Raw genomic sequence first — 18127 nt, 5'->3', positions numbered from 1 at the left:
GCCGTCTCCGCGCCTGGGCAAGGATGAATGAGAACGAAATCTGTATCCTGCATGAATATTATTTATGTATCTCATATTATCATAACGTGTCGCATCATTGATATACACATGGGAGGCGGTAGACTTCGTATCTAACTGAACCAACAATGTCCACTTCCTCGTCTAGAACACATCAGACATGGTCTCTTGAGTTTGGCACATCTAGTGCCAGGTGGTTGGACCGAAGAATGATCCATCGTCGGCGACCGTCTTCGTTACTGCAGTGCCTTCCGCATCAAGGTTGTTTTGCCACACAGTGTTACCCCACCAGTCGGGGAATGACGCGCCGCTGAGCCCAAGGGCCAGCGCAGAGACAACGATGCATAGCGCCGTGCCAATATCGAGAGCACCGGACAGGACATAGTTGTATCGGGCTATCGTCGACATGTCAGTCAGCCACAGTTTCCTCTACGCTTTTTTGCATTGAAGGCAGGGAAAAACTTACTCCACCAGCCAAAATAGGCTCTCCGAATAAAATAGTTGAAGATGAGCCCCACGATAACCCATTGTCCCAGGTACCAGCAAGTGGCCGGCGGGATCTGTCCGGCGGCACCGAAGATGGACGGGAAGAACAGGTATCGCAAGATGCCACGCGGGAATCGACGAGCCACGAAATATTGGATCACAGGCAGGGCTGCTCCAATCAACCAGAAATAGTTGGTCCAACTGTAAAGAGCCCCCGAGCTGAACATCCTCTTTGGGCCGACGACACCCCAGATGACTGAGGCATTGAAGAAGGTCTTCGCATTGGGACATGTGATGCCTTGCTTCTGATCGGATGTACAGACTCCTTCGATGTTGCCTCGGAGGAAGTTGTAAGTGGCAATTTGCACAATGCTAAGCCACACCACAGCGAAGAACTGAGCGTAGAACATGGTGCGCGGCGGGATCTTCATATAATGGCCAATCTTCATGTCAGAGACGTACGTCAAGCCGTTGTAGGCCATCATGTAGCCCCAACTCTTGAACAGCATCATGGCCACGGGTCTGCCTGGCTGCATGTACCCTATGATCAGCTCGGTGATGACGTTCAGGCCCGTTTGGCTGTTTGTGATGGCTTGTATAATGCCGACGGGAAGGATGAGCACGACGCCGATCAGGACACAGATGATGTAAGCCCACCAGGCGAGGTGAGTCTCCCACACCTGGGAAGCGATCATGCCGAACGCGAAAGAGACGAGGAAGACGCTGGCAAACCACCACTCAGGTGCCTCGCGATACTTCCTCATCATCTTCAGGTGGACATCTGCTTCCTCGTGCGAGGCAGATCGGGTGCGAGACCAGATGTCCTTTCCGTAAAAGAGACCGACGTGAACGACGGTCGAGGCCAAAGCGGCGAAGGACATTCCGTAGGTCAACGAGAATGCAGGCCCAAGCATAAGGGGGGAGTACTCCTCGTACTTCGTCTGGTTGAATGTGAAGTCTGGGTTAAGGATCCTGCTCGTGTTGTACGGCGCGCCAAAGTGATCAAAGTTTCCGTTCGCACTGATGGGTAAGTACTTGTAAAAGTCAGGGCCGGCATAGGCCAGTCCGATCGAGCCCAGCATCATCAGGAGGATACCAATGCCGACGTTGAAGATGGCGAAAGCGGGAGTTTGCAAGGGCGACAGCAAGAAGCCGGTGATGATGTTCCAATCAAACGAGAGCGGGATCAACCCCACGCCAGTCTGACCACCGAGGAGTTGATTGACCAGTACATTATTCGGTGCGATCCACGTCGCAAACGTAAAGACTTGAAGGAATGTAGCCATTACCTGCGGGATCCTGCAGCGCAGAGACAAAGTCAGCCATCACGAAACCATCATGATCGGGGTCTCACATCTGAACATGGGGGCCGATCGTACCATTCATAGCAGAAAGTTCCAAACGCCACAATGAGGAAGAACTTGTAACGACCAATTCTCCAGCCATTAGCCTGCGAGGGATCTGAAGGCCTGTGGTCATGAAGGGTGTTCATGACAGTGGTGAAGATGAGGGTCGCGGGCCAGACCATGGCAGAAGGCCAGACCAAAAACCTCCTCATGACACCAGCGAGGCCGAAGCCCATAGCTTGTGTCGACAGGATGAGCAAGATCTGGAAGCCCCAGCCGAAATGCTGCTTGTAGAAGATCTCCTGGGCGAGCAGGATATCGAGGGCGTATGAGAGGGCCGAGCCAGCAGCGGTCATGATAACAATGACAGTGTGCTCCTTCATGTTGAAGGGAGCCTCGGGATTGAATTCAAGGTGCTGGCCGAAGAGACGGAACTTCCAGTTGGGCATGCTCGCGTGCCAGCCTTTGCCCATGGGGTAGGCGATCAGCTGCACGACAACGGGTGATATGGTGACGGGCGCACGGCGCATGTTCAGTAGGACGTTGCAGGCAGTGACAACAGTACAGGTGATGAGACCGATAGTCCAGGCGCGAATGGTGTTGACGGGCGTCTCGGGGTCATCAAATGGCTTCACCGAGGCCCTGACCTCGGCGTACGGCGAGTCCTCAACCAGTAGCGAGGCCTCGACCGCAGCCTCTTTCTCCAAATCTCCGGTGCGCAGTACCTAATCGTGGCCGGCATGTTAGAAGATGCGTGTTCGCTTCTGTGAACCCCTCCCCTCGCTTGTGTTACACACCTGGTCAGCAGCGTCAAGCTTTTCAACTTCCATGAAAGGATCCCACTTGTGAAGCTTCTTAAACTTCTTGAGATCAGCCTCAGGGTTGATGTCGATGGGCTGGTCTTCTGGGGAGACATCCTGTCCGGTGGAAACGCCCTCGGACACGGGTGCATCCGAGGCCTTTCCACGGAAGGAGAAGCCCATGGTGGGTGGAATGTTGTGTTTGACGGGTTTGGTGTGTCGGTGTGTGGTTGGGGCTGAACACTTGAAGTTGATCAGACCTGGCTGACTGCCTGGGCACAACCGTGCTGGAGGGATGAAGGGAAGGAGTAAACCATCTGGGGCGCGTGGCAGCGGGTGGGGATGGAGCAGAGTGTGGCGGCATGATATATCTGCCACTGTCTGCTCGCTCACTCACCACTGACTGAGACCCCAATGCAACGTGAGACTGCTCACTGCCTTTCGATAGTAGGGTCCTTTTGCCCCCTCAAGCCCCTCTGCAGGGGGTGCGGGTGCGGAACCCGTGCGTGAGGGCAGTCAATCTTAGCGTTCGACGCTTGACTCCGAGCTTAATTACAACAATTGCAATGCAGCGGCGCCATTGGTGGCTCCACGCGGGCGGCCGGTTACCCAGGTCGACCTGGCCGGTTTCGTACGGAGCGACGGGGGACTGGAATTGGAGAAGGCACCCAAGGCACCGAGCTGAAGTCTAAGACTGGTTGCTGTTGGACGAGGCGATCCAGGCCATCTAGGCGAATTTCCAACCTGGAACTTTCCCATATAGGAAGGTCTACTATGTAGTAGGGTGGCGATCGGCCCTTGACCGGGACAGCGGCTAATACTCAGGCTCGACAACACGATGTCAAGATGTGTAGCAATCGGCCCATCAATGATGCCTCGGTTGTAACCTGTGTGGCCCCCTACCCCAGATGGTCAAGCGTGCCCACAGGGATACGATTTTGTACTGCCCACCCGTGTCAGCCGTGAACACCAGCAATCTCTCTGGATGGTCTTCTCTGGCCCGAATCCGTGTGCTCATTTATAAACTTTGTCTAGCACGGCTAGGGCTGATGCACGCTTTTGGCGCTGTTGAACTTTTGACGCGGGATTATGCCTGGCGGCTGTCGAGGGTCTGTCCTGGCGGTAGCGTTCGACGGGACGCTCGAACGATCCCGAGGTACGAGGGTTCAAACCAAGGCCCCGAGCACGGAGTATACTGGATACACTGTCAGGCTCTTTAGTCAACGTTCTTGGTCACACACACACCACCCAGATGCTCGACTTGAGATCTGTCGACGGCCGGCAAGATAAGACTGTGCTTGTGTAATTCAATCTTTCACAGCTGATCCTTCCAAGTGGCCTTCAAGTGCATTAATTCGCAATTGATGGGGTGTCATCGAGCCAAGAGGGACGGCCCCCTCGTCTCCAGAGCCAAGCCGTGCCAAGTGAAGCCACGCGACTCCCGGTTCGCCCAACGCGCTCGCTTTCAAGAACAAGCAACCCAAGCATTTGCTTGGGGCAAGAGACAAGCTTCAGCTTCAGTCTTGCCCGCCTTGTCCTTGGCTTGGCCTCTTTGAGCCGCAGGTGAAGGCCAAGTGGACAGGATCCTTTTCGCCCTCCTTGGTGGTACGAGGGAGCACTGGGGGAACGCGAGCCCGATCGACGCTATGAGCTCCAGAAGGCTTAGCTCGTCCTCTCTTGCCCCGCGCACGCCCAGGCCATCCCAGCTCACACCGTTGAGGCTTCTGACGGCTCCGGTGAGCTGCAGACGAACACATAACAGGGCTGAACCATCGCAGTGATAGCTCCGGGCTGTTCCCAGATCCAGGGACCCGACCGAGATTGATTCCAGCCGGGGGGCCAATGACTCGCACCCCAATAACGACGGCGTCGTGTGCTCTCACTTGGTCGTGAACCGTTCGCGCCGGTCATTCCGACCTTCCCAATGTGGCGGTTGGAAAAGAAGACTTCAAGCTTGCCACACGTGCAGTGCAAACACACCTGGGCACTTGTTAGGGCATGCGCTCGTGGCCCTTTCCAAGCAAACCGGTCACCACCGGGGAGGAATGTAGCGGTGATGAGGATGAGTTGTGTCCATCAGTGATCCTGAACTGGGCACCTGCTGGGTCGACGTCTGGCGCTGACCTCACGTGACACCTGAAGCGGGAGGATCATTGGCAGTACCGAGTGCTGTGAGCAGTACTCAAGGTTCGTGTGGCGTGTGGCGGATGGGATTTAAGGTTGTTCTGCAAATGCATCACAAGGGCGGGGCTTGTGCTCGAAGGATCCTCGAAGGATTCGAGGCTCTTCCGAACTGACCCAGCGTCGAGGTAGAACAGAGGGAGAAGGCGCCCTAGAAGCAGGCGGCGGCGAGCTAGCTTCAAGTCTTGGCCCGCCAGATAGGACTGCGGTATCAAATGAAGCAGCACTGACAGCCAATAGCCGGCCCGACTCGGTGCACCCAGGCTCCTGCTTCATTCAAGGTTGATGACAGAAAGTTGCTCACTGCTCCATGGATGACCTGCATGCCCCATGTCTGGTCTGCCCGTTGGCTGATTGATCCTTCAAGATTGCTGCTGTCTGCGTTTGAGTCCTGCTCGACTCCGTCGAGACACAAGTATGTGCCTCGCGAGGCTGACAGCGTTTTCATCAGTGTGCTGGGACTTGGAACAACCAGCTTCAGCTCTGCATCATGCAGCACTTGCTGTATACGTTCCGGGGGAATGGTCGCCATATAACACCACAACCAAATAGTCAGGGCCTTCTAGAACTACCCCGGCCAGATCACCGCGTCCAATTTGTCGTCTCGCCAGGGCCCCAGAAAATCGATTGGCGCGTGCGTTCAGCTCCCCGATGGTCAGCTCAGTGCTACCGAATACGAGGACAGTCTTGCGCGACTGTCTTGCCGCCGTCTGCTCAAGTAGCCGGTGGATGGAATGTCCCATCTTCGTAATATCACCATTGCCAGTGAGGTCAAATTTCCCAGCCGGAACTTGGTGGCCTTCTGCCGAGGGTACGCTTACGTTTGCGATAGTCCACAGCTGTTGTGAGAGTTTCAAGGTTGCATTATGCTCGTGGTTGTTCGTTTGGATGATTTTAAAGGGCTATAGTCGCACTGATTGTGTAAGCTTAGCAACCCATCACGAAGCAGACGTCAGCTGGTTCCTTGTTCACCTTCGGCCGGACTTAACTTCCTCCCGCTTGCAAGTATGGAAAGAAAAGCTGCCATAACTTTCCGTGGTGACCGAACAGGGCTCTATCAAACTCCATCCGCTTGGTCAGACAGACAAATGATCAGTTAAAGCTTCCGAAATTTTCAGTTAGAAACGAGGATCACTATCAGCAGTTTGCTATCCTGAGATAGCGTCAGCGTGACGATAATTCTTCCTGATTTAATAATAACTGCTGTGCAGGCCAAGGAACTCCGAATTTGCCGAAATGCTTCAGAAGACGAACCCCTCTCGGAGCACGAGTACTATCCCGCTGAATATCTACAAATGCTATCGAGCAGAATGTCTGTCACCCCTGTTTGGCCAACCATAACCGCTGTACTACCCGATCCCTAAAAGTTACCGTGCTATCATCGAAAAACCAGCCGAAAAGGCCCCTGTGGATCTTGCCTGCTGGATTCAAACAGAAAATCCATGGTTCGGTGTGCCACTACAACCTGGAAAGTACTTGGAAATGCGCCTTTCCATTCAGCAGGTCCGAGCAATTATTGTCCGAGCCGTAGCCAATTATAGCGGACCTGATCACTGTATACATTTAAGCTTCTTGTTAATTCCGTGAACAAGTCTTGATGTCAGCCTATGCAAAATCTTGATTTTCTACATCTAATGAACCAGAGCAATGCAAGATGATGATATGTTCTCCGATCCCAAATATGATTTGGACGTGATTTTAACGGATCAAGACCGACAGATTGCGGCATGGAAGCCACTGCTTGGGCGTTGCCGGAGCACCAGTTGACGTCGGTGGTCCCCAACACGGCTTGACGGACGGCAGCGATTTGCCATCTGATGGCAATGGTACTCAAAACGCAGTTCCATGTCCAGTTGTATTGGGCTTGAAAAAGCTTATAAAGGCTAGCAAATTCGTGGTTCTTGCTGCTCGACCCGACTCGCATGAATCCTGTGCTGCCGCGCTTGAAGAGCTCAGCCACCCTTTTACAAACACAAGCGTACTCGTATCAGCGACATCGAGTTCAACAATTTATATAGCGATCGACTTAATCTCAAAAACATCTTCGAATGCAGCCCTGCCGTTACAGCTTTCGGAATTGTGGACGACAAACTGGCCCTGAACCTTAAACCGCGGGGGCCGGCGTCGGTGCTATCCTTTACCAACGTGTGCAAGGAATCGGACAGCTTTTGTCAAGAGGATCCCGCCTTCAATGGAAAGAGGAAAGTTCTGCTTCAGGATATGTCTCGTCTCGATGCTATATCTCCACAGGACCATGGAGAAATGGAGGCATCATTACCCCCTTTTCTACACAAAAACATCATCACCGAGAGCTTTGAGCAGATTTCGGAGTTTAGCAAGAAAGGCGACCCTTTCGTCAACATATTCAGTGGCGGCTTTGATAGTACCTATCTGCTATTGAAACTCCAATAATTCGGCTACACAAATATTCACGCTGTCGTGAAGTCGCGGTTGATGTTTGAGGCCGCCATAGACAAGGACAGTCTCGTGAACCAAGCCCTCTATCTCGATTCTACGTTCAAGTATCTCGATAGCCGGGAGCGTTCTGTCAAAGAAGATGTCATACCAGCCGTACGCACTTACGCGAAGCATGTGGGCTTGTATCCAATCAGCAGTTCACTGAGCCGTCCGGCTATTGCTGGTTTGGTTCCAGACTCCGCCAAAGCCTTGGCCGCATGGTTGCTGCTTCGTACCGCAAACCTGTCCCAGAACAGTCTACAACGTCTCAACAACAATTCTCAGCCCTGCGCCAATACCGCAGAGTCTGGGGGCTCATGTGCCAAGTCAGTCATCTCGCGGGAGAGGAAAGTAGCAGAATTGGCGGCATGCGGATTGGCCATTACGTCCGATCGCAGGCTGAGCGGTGATGAGAATTTGTGGTGCCGGGAGTTCGAGAGCGGTCCGTTAGATGATCCCGAGAAGTTCTATATTCCGGAAGAGTTTTACAGATAGATTCGACGCTGTGAAGATCGAGCACCTCGAAAACTCACGGTCAGCTTTAAGGCAGTCTCGTCTCCATCAATGGTAATAGAAACCCCCTCATCAAGGCTATAGAGCTCTTGAACAAACGGGTCGAGAATTCGGCCACGGCCGATTTGTCGAGCTCGAGCCTGTCATGACCGATCACAAGGCTCTAGAAGTTGGCGAAGCTCCAGCGTCCGTAGATGCGCTCCGCCATCTCGAGGTCGCTACCTAGATACCAACACGCTAGATATAATATAACACCTAAAGTAAATATAGGTTTAAAACTTAATAGTTAGATAATAGAAGAGTAAGTACTATATAATATATAATATTATTATAATATTATTTAAAAGATATATTAATAATAATTTATATTTATAATAATATAAATTTATAATTAATTTATATTATTTTTAATTTTATTATTAAATTAAAAGTAAATAATTAAAATTTAAATAAAATAAAATATAAAAGATTTTTTAAAATTAATTTAATTAAATTTATTATATAAAACCTTTTATAATATTATTTATTATTAAAATATATTTTTATATAAATATATTAAATTATACTTAATTAATTTAAATAAATATTATTAATTATAATATAAATTAATTTATAAAAGTTAAATTTATTAAAAATTATAAGTTAATTTAATATTAATAAATATTATATAAAAATATTAAAATTTATTATATAATTTAAACTTTTAAATTAATTAAAATAAATTAAAATAAAACTATTATTTCTTTAAAAATATATATAAGTTTTAATATTATTTAAATAAATAATTATTTATTAACTTTATAAGTAAAATTATTTAAAAGTAATTACTTAATTTATTATATTATAAAATAAAAAGTAATTATTTAAAATAAATTATTATTATTTTAAAAAATATTATTATTTAAAATAATTAATATATTTTAAAAAGTTTAAAATTATAAATTTAATTTTAAGTAAATTAAAATATATAAAATTTTAATTTTAAATTTAAAAATTTAAACTTTTAATTTTATTTTTAAAAGAAATTAAATAAAGTTAAATTAAATTATAATATAATAAAATATTTAAATAAAAGTTAATTAAAAATTATAATTATAAGATTTTTAACTTTATATTAAAAATATATATATATATTTTTATCTCTTTTAAATATAAAGTTAAAAGATTTATAATTATAATTTTATAACTAGTTTTTATTTAATTATATTATATTATTATAACTTTATTTAGTCTTTAATTTTATTTAAGCTTTTTTTTAAGTTTTTTTAATATTTATTTCTTTAAAGGAGTTAAATTTAAAGAGGAGCCTTAAAGTTTAAGTTTAAGATTTTTATAGATTTTAATTTCCTTTAAATTAAACTTATAATCCTTTAGTTTCTTTAAAAATATATTAACTATTTTAAATATTAATAACTTCTCTTTAAAATAAAAGTCTACCTTTATATAGTTATAAATTTAATTATTAATAATTATTTTTTTATAGAGTTATTAGAACTATAAACCTAGATAATAGAGTATAGTTACCCTATTTAAAGGTTATCTCTTAGTTTAGTGGGTTGGTGTAGTAGGTTAAGCAACTACTTTTAAGTGGTTTTACTTAATAAGTGTTTACTTAAGTAGAGCTAGAACCCTTAGGGGAATAGTAACTTTTATCTTTATCTATTTTAACTAACTTATATTTAAAAGGCCTAAATTATATAGTAATATTATATATAGTACTTAATAATATTAAAACTAAATAGCTTATAGTTTATAATAACTTTAACCTTTAATAAACTAATAAATATATTAATTATATTAACTTAAATAAATTAAGTATAATATTAATATAAATTATTATATATATATATATAAAGAATAGTTTAGTTAATTAAATTAAATTATATAAAAGGAAAAAGCTAAATCTAAAGGGCTAACTATAAATTCCTCATTATAGTCTACCAACTAAAATTATATAATTTAAACTATCTATTAATTATAATTACCTTTATTCCTATATTAATAATCTTTTATTAAATAGTTAAATAACTATTTTAAAAATCTAATTTTTTAAATTCTTTAAGTTAAGTTAAACTTAAACTCTTATTTTTTCTTAATTTATAATAATAATATAACTCCTTTTATTAAAATACTACTAAATAAAAATATATATAAAATACTATTACCATTATTAAAGAAACCTAATCTATATATTTTAATCCTAATTATTACTTTAAAGAGTTAAAATAAATATACTATTTTATATATATAAATTTTCTAATTTTAATAAAATTACTTACTTTAAATCCTAAATTTAAATATATAAGTAACTACTTTTAAATATATATATAAGTTTATATTTCTACTATTTATAAAATAATATAAATAAATAAAAATCTAAACTTTTATAAACCTTTATAAACTTTTATAACCCTAACTTTAATATTATAAATTATTTAATAAAAATAAAAACTTAATTATTTATAATTTTTAAAATAAAAGTTTATTATAATATTATTATATAGTTATTATATTATTATTATATTATTATTATTAATTATATTATAATATAATACTTTTAAATAAATTAATAATATAAATATTATAACTATAAAATTTAACTAAAAATACTTATTATATATAAACTAATAACTTAAATACCTATATAATAATAAATAATATATATACTTTTAATCCTACTAATATAAACTATTAGTTTAAATATTAACTATAAAGTTTATTTTTAAAAGAATTTAAAATTAATTATAAATTTATTATATAGTTTATTAATTATTAAATATAAATAATTTATAAAATATAAATTTAAACTTTTATTAATTTATTTTATTATAGCCCTATACCTTTATTTTTTATTAACTTTTTTAGTTATTATTTTCTACTTTTAACTTATAAATTTAATTATCTTTAATATTCTATTTATAAATTCTAATAACTATTAATTTTATTAAAATAAATACCTTTATATATTAAATACTATTAATATTTAAAATTTAATAAAATTTAATACCTTTTAATTAATATAATTCTAAACTTAAAGTTATAATTTATTATTAAAAATAAGTTTTTAATATTTTATTTAATATTACCTTTATTATTATATTTATTAAATTATTTTACTATTAATTTAATAAATTTTATTAATCTTTTTATTTATATAATTAATAAAGTATTATTATATTAATTATTAATTACTTCTTTTAATTATATTAAGTTTAATAAGGCACTTATAAAGAGAGAATAAATTTATATAAATAATTATAAAAACCTATAATAGTTTTAAATAATTTATAATTTTCTAAATATAATAAAAGTATAATATTTATATTAAAACCGTTAACTATATTATAAATTTTAAATACTAATATATTTTAAATAACTCTTTTATATTTAATAAAAACTAATAAATAATATTACCTATTATATTTTAATAAGTATTATCTTTATTTTATTTTTAATAAAAGTATAATTATAAAACTAATTTATAAGCTAAAATCTATATTATTAATAAACAATTTATTTATAAAGATTATAAATTTAGTTTTAATAATATCTATTAATATAAATTAAAGTTTATAATTTAAGTTATTAATTTACTATTATAAGTATTTATTTAACTTAGTATAGTTTTTTAAATAAATTTTATAACTATACTATTATAAAAGTTAAATATTACCTTTAACTAATAAATAAAAACTAAATATACCCTTTAAGTACACTATTTTATATACTTTTATATATAATTTAATACCTTAATATTAATTAGCTTTAACTTAACATTTTAACTCTTTTAATATATATAAATATTATCATTTTTTTAATAATATATAATTTATAAAAATTAAAAAATATTAAATATTAATATTTATCTTAATTTATACTTAAAGGCTCTTTTAATTTTCTTTATTAAAAACTCTATAAACTTAAAAGTATTTAAACTTAAGATATTATCCACCTATATTACTATAATACTAAAGTTATCCTTTTATACTTTAATTTAATAATTAATAAATATAAATTATATATAAAAGTTTCTATATTAAAATTTTTAATATAATATCCTTAATATATAGTAAATTAGTAAACCCTAAATTCTATAATACTATAAAAAGCCTAATAATTCTTATAATAATACTTAAAGGATACTTATATTAAATCTCCTTTAATAATTATATTAAAATAATTCTTTTAACTTAAACCTAAACTATAAATATACTTAAATAATATTTTAAAGTATAACTATTATTTTAAAAGTAGATTAATATAACTATAAATACTAATAGAAAGTATTAACTAACCCTTTATATTATTAATAATTATATAAAAATACCTTTTTTTATTTTTATACTTTTAAAGAATAACTTAAAACTTTTATATAGCTTAATATTCTTACCTTTAATTTTATATATAATATAAATATTAAAGATATATATTCTATTATATTTCTTTTTATTATATAGCTTAAAAATAAAAATACTAACTTTAATTAAATTTAAGATTTTAGTATATTTAATTTCTTAAAAGATTACCTAATATATTAATTATACTATCTTATTAAAGTTTTAAAATAAATATATAGTTTTTTCTTTTTTATTATAAAGCTTATTAAAGCTTTTATAAGAATATAAAATATTACCTTTAATTTATTTTTAATTTATATAATTATTCTTATTATTATAGTTAAAATAATAATAATATCTTCTATTTTATATACTTTTATATAAAGTATTTATAAATATAATATAGTTTTAATTAGTATATTTTATTAGCTTTTAATTTATTAATAATTATATTAAAAGTTATTATTTAAAATCCTTATTATTATTTATAATATTATAAAAATACTTTTAAACTTATATAAATTAAAATATTATTAATTTATTAAAAGTCTAATATTATATTATATTTATTAACTATAATTAACTTATATAGGCTTTATTAACTATTCTTCTCCTTTAAATATAAATATTACTTTAAAATAGAATAAATAAAATATTAGATATATTTAAACTATTTTAAATATTTAAAGTATTATTTATTTAATATTCTATATTTATAAAATATAATATCTTTATTACCTTTTAAATAATAGCTATTTTTATAAATATAAAAAATTAATAGTAAATCTTAATTAATTTAAAGGTATACTCTAAATATAAAAATATAAATATAAATCTATTAAATTTTATAATATTATTAATAACTTTAAATACTATTTATAGAATAACTTCCTTATTAAAGGTTAAACTAAGCTCTATATAAAGTATCTTAAATATATATTAAAAGGAACTATAATATTATTCTATCTTACTAATTAACTAATAGGCTTTAATAAATACCTATTTATAAATAATTCCTATTATTTAAATAGTACTTTTAAACTCTATTAAAATAAAGTTAATTCTAATATTATAAACTAAATAATCTAATAATCCTAAATATATATTAATCTATATTAACTATAAAGCCTTCTATATATCCTTTATAAATAAAAAGTAAGGAAATATCTAACTTAAAAGAAAGTTATTAAATTAATAATATATAAAATAAAAGTATAAAAAAATATATTATATTAATTATTATTTTATAATTAAAGTTATAATTATTCTATAAATTAAATTTAAATTTTTTAATATTAAGTTATAAAATTAATAATAATAATAAAACTTAAAAATAGTTTTTAAAATAAAAGTTTTAATAAAGTATTTAATATTAAAAATAAATATAAAAGTTAATTAATAAAAAGTATTTAAACTATTTATAAAGCTATTAAAGTTTAATCTTTATAAAGAATATTTAAAGTTTATTTAATCTAGCTTTTATTAAAACTATAAATATCCTATTTTTATATAATAAGAAATATTTATTCTAATTATCCTTATAAAGTATAGATAACCTTATTTATAATATTTTAAAGAAAAATATATAAAGTAATTATATCTTATATATAAAATAAGAAAGAAATAAATATTTTATAATATAAAATACTATATTATTAATTAATATTTTAATAGTTATAACTTCTATTAATATAAAATAAAATTTATTATTAAATTTAATTATTATCTTACTTTTATAAAATATATTAAAAGTTATAAATAAATTAATCCTTTATAGTATAAAATTAGTTATAATTACTAATAAAAACTTTATAATTTTAATATTTAAAATAATTCTTTAAAAATATTTATATAAATATCTATTATTAAATATAAATATTTATAGAAAAAATATTAATATTAAATCTTTTATTAGAAAATAAATTAATAAAGTAAAAAAGGCAATTTATTAAAATATAATATTTTATAATTAAAGTTTATACTTTAAAATATTACTTATATTTATTATTTTATAAATTAATTAAAGAATTATCTTTCTTATTTTTTATTATTATTAAATTATAGGCCTTCTATATTAATAATAAATACTATATAATTTAAATTTATAAATTCTTTATTTTTATTTATTTAAATATTAAAGTATTAATTATAAGTATATTATTATTCTTTTAGAGTATATTTTATTAATTAATAACCTTTTAATTATATATAAAGTAATACTTTTAATAAAAGTTTCTTTTATTAAATTAATTACTATATTTAGATAGATAGTTATTATAATTATTATTATAATTATTAAATCTATTATAATTAAAAATCTATTATTAAAGTTATTTAATTATATATTAGAACTTTTATAGAAGTTACTTTATTATAAAAGTTACTATATAAATAATTTAAACTATTATTATAATTATTATACTTTATAGTAATAATAATTAAGAAAGAACTAATCTTTATTATTATAGTTATAATTCTATACTTTATCTATTTAAAAGTATACTACCCTATTAACTATTAATATTTATATATTTAAATAAAGATATATAAACTAAAATATAGCTTTTAACTAATTTAGGTAGTTTATATAGGGTTATAATAAATTTTAATATACCTTTAACTATTTATAGTATATTATCTTATATAAATTAATCTCCTTAACTTTATATTTAAATACTTAATAATAAATAAAAGTTTATTAATTAATAATTATAAAATTTATAATTAATCCTTATTAAAGTTTTTTATTATAGTTTAATAAATATAAAAATAATTTAATTTATATAATAATCTTAATAATTTATTTAATTATTAAATTAAATCTTTAACTTTAAATAGATAACTTAAAAGAATTATTAATATTTATATATTATATATAAAATATTTTAACCCTTTCCTTTAATATATAAAGAATATTAACTTAAATTAAATTAATATAATATTTATATTTATATAAATAATAAAAGATTTTTATTTTATTATTAAGTATATTATATAAATCTCTACTATATAAGTCTTTATTTTTATATATCTTATAAAAGTTTTTAATAAATTAATTATTAATTTATTTATTTAATATTTTAAAAGAAAAATATAAAATACTTTTTTAATAGCTAAGTTCTTTAAAAGGAATTAATATTCTATAAATTCTTCTTAATACTCTATTTTATAATTTTAAAAGGTAATTAAAAAGCTTAATAATAATAAAATTAAAAAAGTAAAATAAATAGTTTTACTTTAATATTATCTTTTTTAATATTTAATTTTTTTAATTAAATAATATAATAGAATTCTTTATAATATCCTTTTTAATAAACTATAAAGAATTTTATTTTATATAAAACCTTACCTATTATTCTAAAAATAGATAGTTCTTAAACTTTTTAAAAACTTTTATTATAAGAATCTTAAATAAGTATAGATAGTATAATCTACTTTAATTTTTAATAAAAATATATTTAAACTAAAGAACTTACTTAAACTCTTTAATTATATCTTTATTTATTATTATAAAATACTTTTATTTTATTTATTAAAGTCTTCTAAATTCTATAAAAATATCCTTATTACTCAACTATATATATACCTTTATATATAAAAAGATTTATATATTTAAATATATAATACTTATATTTAATAAAGGTAAAACTCTTTATAAAATAGAATTATATAATTTAATTATTATTTAAATAATATATATTCTATCTTTAATAATATTATATAATAATACTATTTTAATAACAATTTATACTAATATTTTATATAATTAAAAATAAAAAATAAATAATAATATAAAAAAAAAAAAATATAATAAGGTATTTATATATTTAATAAACTATATATAATAATTAAGGATATTTAAAATATTAATTAAAAATTAAATAATTATATATTAAATACTACCTTAAAGATTACTATAATATAATAATTAAATTAAAAATAATAAATCTTAAATAAATATTAAGTCTTTAATAAATTTATAACCTAAAATTATAAATTAAAATAATACTAAAAAATAATCTAATTTAACTTTAAAGGCTTCTTTTACTTTATATTAAACTAATAAAAATACTCTTAATATAATTATAATTAAAATAAAGAATCTATCTTTTAATAAATATTAAAATTAATTTTAATTATATATTAATAATAATAATATTTTAATTATTAATCTATCTATCCTTAAATAAAAGGATTTAATAATAATAGTATTATTAAAGGTATAGTAAATATAAAGAAAGGAGAGAGTAAAAAAATATAAAAGAAAGAATTATTATTATAATTATATTAATAAAATATAACTATATTCTATTTAATAATATAAAGGTAAATATAATATATTCTAACTTTCTATTATAATAAAGTTTAATAAATAAATAAAAAAGAGGATTAAATAAAGTTAAACCTAATATTTAGTATTTACTTATTTATTAAAGACTAACTAACTAATAAAATAACTTATAAACTATATAAGTTATACTTTCTAATTAAAATATTACTTTAAATATAGATAAAGTTATTAATAAAAATTAAATAGATAGATTTTAAGTCTTTAAAAATATTAACTTATTTTATAAAGTACTTATTAAAAGTATAAATAAGGCTTAATAATAAAAGAAAGTTTATAAGTAAATCTTAAGTCTTTAAAGATATTTATAATTCCTTAAAGTATAATAGAGTATATAAAATAATAAAAGAGGTTTAAAACTCTATTAATATATATTTAACTATTTCTTTATTAAATTAATAACTTTATAATAAATAAATATAAGGACTTTATTATACTTAGTTATATTATTATTATTAAAGTATTAATATAATTATATTATAATAAAAACTTATAAAGAATTTAACTACTTTAAAGTAATTAACTATCTTTTTATATCTTATTATCTATAATTACTTAAAGTAACTATTAATTAGTATTAATATAAGTTATTATATATATATATATAAAGAGTAGTTTAGTTAGTTAAGTTAAATTATATAAAAGGGAGGAAGCTAGGCTTAAAGGGCTAGCTATAAGTCCCTTATTATAGTCTACTAACTAGAGTTATATAACCTAAACTATCTACTAGTTATGATTACCTCTATTCCTATATATAACTTAATATACTAATATAAAAAGGTATTTTTTAATAATAAATAGTATTATAAATATAATAGATTATAAAGTTATTATAAAAGTTTTATATAATAAATTTAATTAAGTTAATCTTTAAAAGATATATTATATTTTATTCTTTAAAACCTTAATTATTTATTTTTAATTTAATAATAAAATTAAAAAATATAAATAATTTATATATATTTTATATTTTTATATTTTTATATTTTTATATTTTATATTTTATATTTTATATTTTATATTTTTATATTTTTATATTTTTATATTTTATATTTTATATTTTATATTTTATATATTTTATATTTTATATTTTATATTTTATATTTTATATTTTATATTCTTATATTTTTATATTTTATATTTTTATATTTTTATATTTTTATATTTTATATTTTTATATTTTATATTTTTATATTTTATATTTTATATTTTTATATTTTTATATTTTTATATTTTTATATTTTATATTTTATATTTTTATATTTTATATTTTATATTTTATATTTTATATTTTTATATTTTATATTTTATATTTTATATTTTATATTTTATATTTTATATTTTATATTTTTATATTTTATATTCTTATATTCTTATATTCTTATATTCTTATATTCTTATATTCTTATATTCTTATATTCTTATATACTTATATTCTTATATTCTTATATTTTTATATTAAATATATTAATATTATAAAAAGTTTTATATAAGAAATTTAATTAAATAAATTTAAAAATAACTTTTTTTAAAATATTTATTATTTATTTTTAATTTTATATTAAAATTAAAATAATAAATAATACTTAAATTATAAAAGGAAAATAATTAATAAATATTAAATATTTTTATTTATTTAGT

At 29.2% G+C, this 18127-nt stretch overlaps 1 protein-coding gene across 1 annotated transcript; it reads right to left on the bottom strand.

Annotated features, from left to right (window-relative positions):
- Window positions 1-91: 91 nt before the first annotated feature.
- KVR01_001781 (uncharacterized protein) lies at window positions 92-3106 on the bottom strand. The gene is made up of 4 exons (XM_044787323.1): window positions 2648-3106; window positions 1884-2575; window positions 485-1803; window positions 92-413 (listed from the first exon to the last, which is right to left on the bottom strand). Exons 1-4 carry the CDS (start codon window positions 2831-2833, stop codon window positions 202-204), a joined length of 2409 nt encoding a protein of 802 aa, XP_044649736.1. The 5' UTR covers window positions 2834-3106; the 3' UTR covers window positions 92-201.
- Window positions 3107-18127: the final 15021 nt, after the last annotated feature.

The sequence above is a fragment of the Diaporthe batatas genome (genome assembly GCF_019321695.1).
Source record: "Diaporthe batatas strain CRI 302-4 chromosome Unknown Contig00002, whole genome shotgun sequence".
NCBI classification, from domain to species: domain Eukaryota; kingdom Fungi; phylum Ascomycota; class Sordariomycetes; order Diaporthales; family Diaporthaceae; genus Diaporthe; species Diaporthe batatas.
Note: the sequence above shows the minus strand (reverse complement) of the source record. Positions and strands in the feature narration are given on the sequence as shown.